Raw genomic sequence first — 2779 nt, forward strand, 5'->3', positions numbered from 1 at the left:
TCCAATGTAACATCTAGTTAACATGTAACATAATAATACAAGTTAACAAATGAACTACCATTATGAATGACAATTTACAATTTCAACAATGTGTTTGCCAATTTGAAAAAATAAGAACTATTTTGATTTATGTTTACCATTTTGAGAATCAACTTACCTATTTATTATTATTTAATATATGATTTCCTAAATTCAAACTTTATTGCTTCCATTATAAATACACACACTATTTAACAAGGCTTTCTTTCACTTACATATTGTTTTTTACTATATATTTAGAAAAATGAAGCTATTTTTGCAAGGTAAAAAGAATCTATCCAAAGTTTGAATAAACTTCTAATCATGATCTCCAACGTACAGTACCCCAACTCCCACAGTTAAAATAAAAACACATCACTAGGGCCATCCATTGCTTGTGCTTAGAAGCAACTATATTGCTGATTTGGTGTATGTATCTCTTTGGTTAAATGGATACGCTGTTTAGGCTTGTCAATTTTCAACAACAACAACAACAATATCAACCTGATCCTTCCCTCAACTCCACCACCACCTTAACAACTTCTAGCAGCTCTAGATCCTCAAGACAAACAACATATCATTATTACAACCAACAAGAAGAAGACGAAGAATGCTTCAACAACTTTTATTACATGGATCATAATAACAACAATGATGAAGATTTATCCTCATCTTCTTCTAAACAACACTATTATACTTATCCTTATGCTTCCACTACTACTATCACTACTCCAAACACTACTTATAATACTATCAACACCCCCACCACAACTGATAATTACTCTTTCTCACCCTCCCATGATTACTTCAACTTTGAATTCTCCGGTCACTCTTGGTCACAAAACATCCTCCTTGAAACTGCACGTGCATTTTCCGACAATAACACAAACCGAATCCAACAACTCATGTGGATGCTAAACGAGCTTAGTACCCCATATGGTGACACAGATCAAAAACTTTCATCTTATTTTCTTCAAGCTTTGTTTAGTCGCATGAACGACGCGGGAGATAGAACCTACAAAACCTTAACAACCGCGTCGGAAAAAACATGTTCCTTTGATTCAACGAGGAAGATGTTGTTGAAGTTCCAAGAAGTTAGTCCATGGACAACGTTTGGACACGTGGCAGCTAACGGTGCTATCTTAGAAGCATTGGAAGGTAACCCTAAACTTCACATAATTGATATTAGCAACACTTATTGCACTCAATGGCCAACACTCCTCGAAGCGTTGGCCACCCGCTCTGATGATACGCCTCACCTTCGTTTAACCACTGTAGTCACTGCAATCAGCGGTGGCTCGGTGCAAAAAGTCATGAAGGAAATTGGTTCAAGGATGGAAAAATTTGCTAGGCTTATGGGAGTGCCGTTTAAATTCAAAATCATTTTCAGTGATTTAAGAGAGTTGAATTTGTGTGATTTAGATATTAAAGAAGATGAAGCTTTGGCTATAAACTGTGTAAACTCTTTACATTCGATATCCGGAGCCGGAAACCACCGTGATTTGTTTATATCTTTGCTTCGTGGGTTAGAACCTAGGGTTTTAACTATTGTTGAAGAAGAAGCTGATTTAGAAGTTTGTTTTGGTTCGGATTTCGTGGAAGGTTTTAAAGAGTGTTTAAGATGGTTTAGGGTTTATTTTGAAGCACTTGATGAAAGTTTTTCAAGAACAAGTAGTGAGAGGTTGATGCTAGAAAGAGAAGCTGGGAGAGGTATTGTTGATTTGGTTGCTTGTGATCCTTATGAGTCAGTGGAGAGACGTGAAACGGCGGCGCGGTGGAGGAGGAGGTTGCATGGTGGCGGGTTTAATACGGTGTCGTTTAGTGATGAAGTTTGTGATGATGTTAGGGCTTTATTGAGAAGGTATAAAGAAGGGTGGTCGATGACATCCTCCGATGGTGATACCGGAATATTCTTGTCGTGGAAGGATAAGCCGGTGGTGTGGGCCAGTGTATGGAGGCCTTGAGGTGGCGCTGACGTGGCATGGGTGATTCACACGTGCTCTAAATTTTATTGGCACGTGCGTTTGGGATTCATCATTGGTTACTTGAGAGTAATTTTCACTGTTATATGGGTTCCTTTTTCTTTGATCAAAATATATAAGTTTGGTAATTAATTTAGGGGAGTATAAGAGGATTGATTAAAGGGAGTTTGCTTGTATTAAAAAAGGAATTAACGGAGTAAAATATTTTTTTGGGTTACATTCTATGATTTATTTTTATTTTTGTTTACATAAGCATTCTATGATTTATTTTTATTTTGTTTAGATAAGAATAGGGTGTGGAGTTTGATATTTAATTTGTATGGATTATGTATATTATAAATGAATTTTGCATCTTAATTTTCCGCGTCATAAATATTAAATTTTATTTTTTGAAGGTGAATGTCATGTCGAGGAATGCTAAGAACAATCTACACTCTCTCCTATCTACTCTCTCAATATTAATTTGGTGAGGAATGTCATGTCATAAATATTAATTTGTTTTTGTCAATAAGAAAAAGTTTATGTGAGTTGAGTTTGATACTCGGTAGTAAAAATGTTGTGTCATGAATGTTTGACTCACATTCCTTAAAAAAAAAATGAATATTTGACTCACATGATTATCACGTAATTTTTTTTTTTTAATTTTTGCCAAGATTATCACGTATTAACATCCAAAATCAAACTAACAAATTATAAGCACATTATCAATTGATCTGAAATTATAAGCACATTATCAATTGATCTGGCATATGATAAGCTTAAAATTTTGGATGAAATTC

The 2779-nt window shown here is 35.0% G+C and overlaps 1 protein-coding gene across 1 annotated transcript; it reads left to right on the forward strand.

Moving 5' to 3' along the window:
• Positions 1-304: 304 nt before the first annotated feature.
• On the forward strand, positions 305-2217 carry LOC11409306 (protein SHORT-ROOT). Its single transcript, XM_003608480.4, has one exon. It carries the CDS (start codon positions 468-470, stop codon positions 1980-1982), a length of 1515 nt encoding a protein of 504 aa, XP_003608528.1. The 5' UTR covers positions 305-467; the 3' UTR covers positions 1983-2217.
• Positions 2218-2779: the final 562 nt, after the last annotated feature.

The sequence above is a fragment of the Medicago truncatula genome, chromosome 4 (genome assembly GCF_003473485.1).
Source record: "Medicago truncatula cultivar Jemalong A17 chromosome 4, MtrunA17r5.0-ANR, whole genome shotgun sequence".
Taxonomy (NCBI): Eukaryota; Viridiplantae; Streptophyta; class Magnoliopsida; order Fabales; family Fabaceae; genus Medicago; species Medicago truncatula.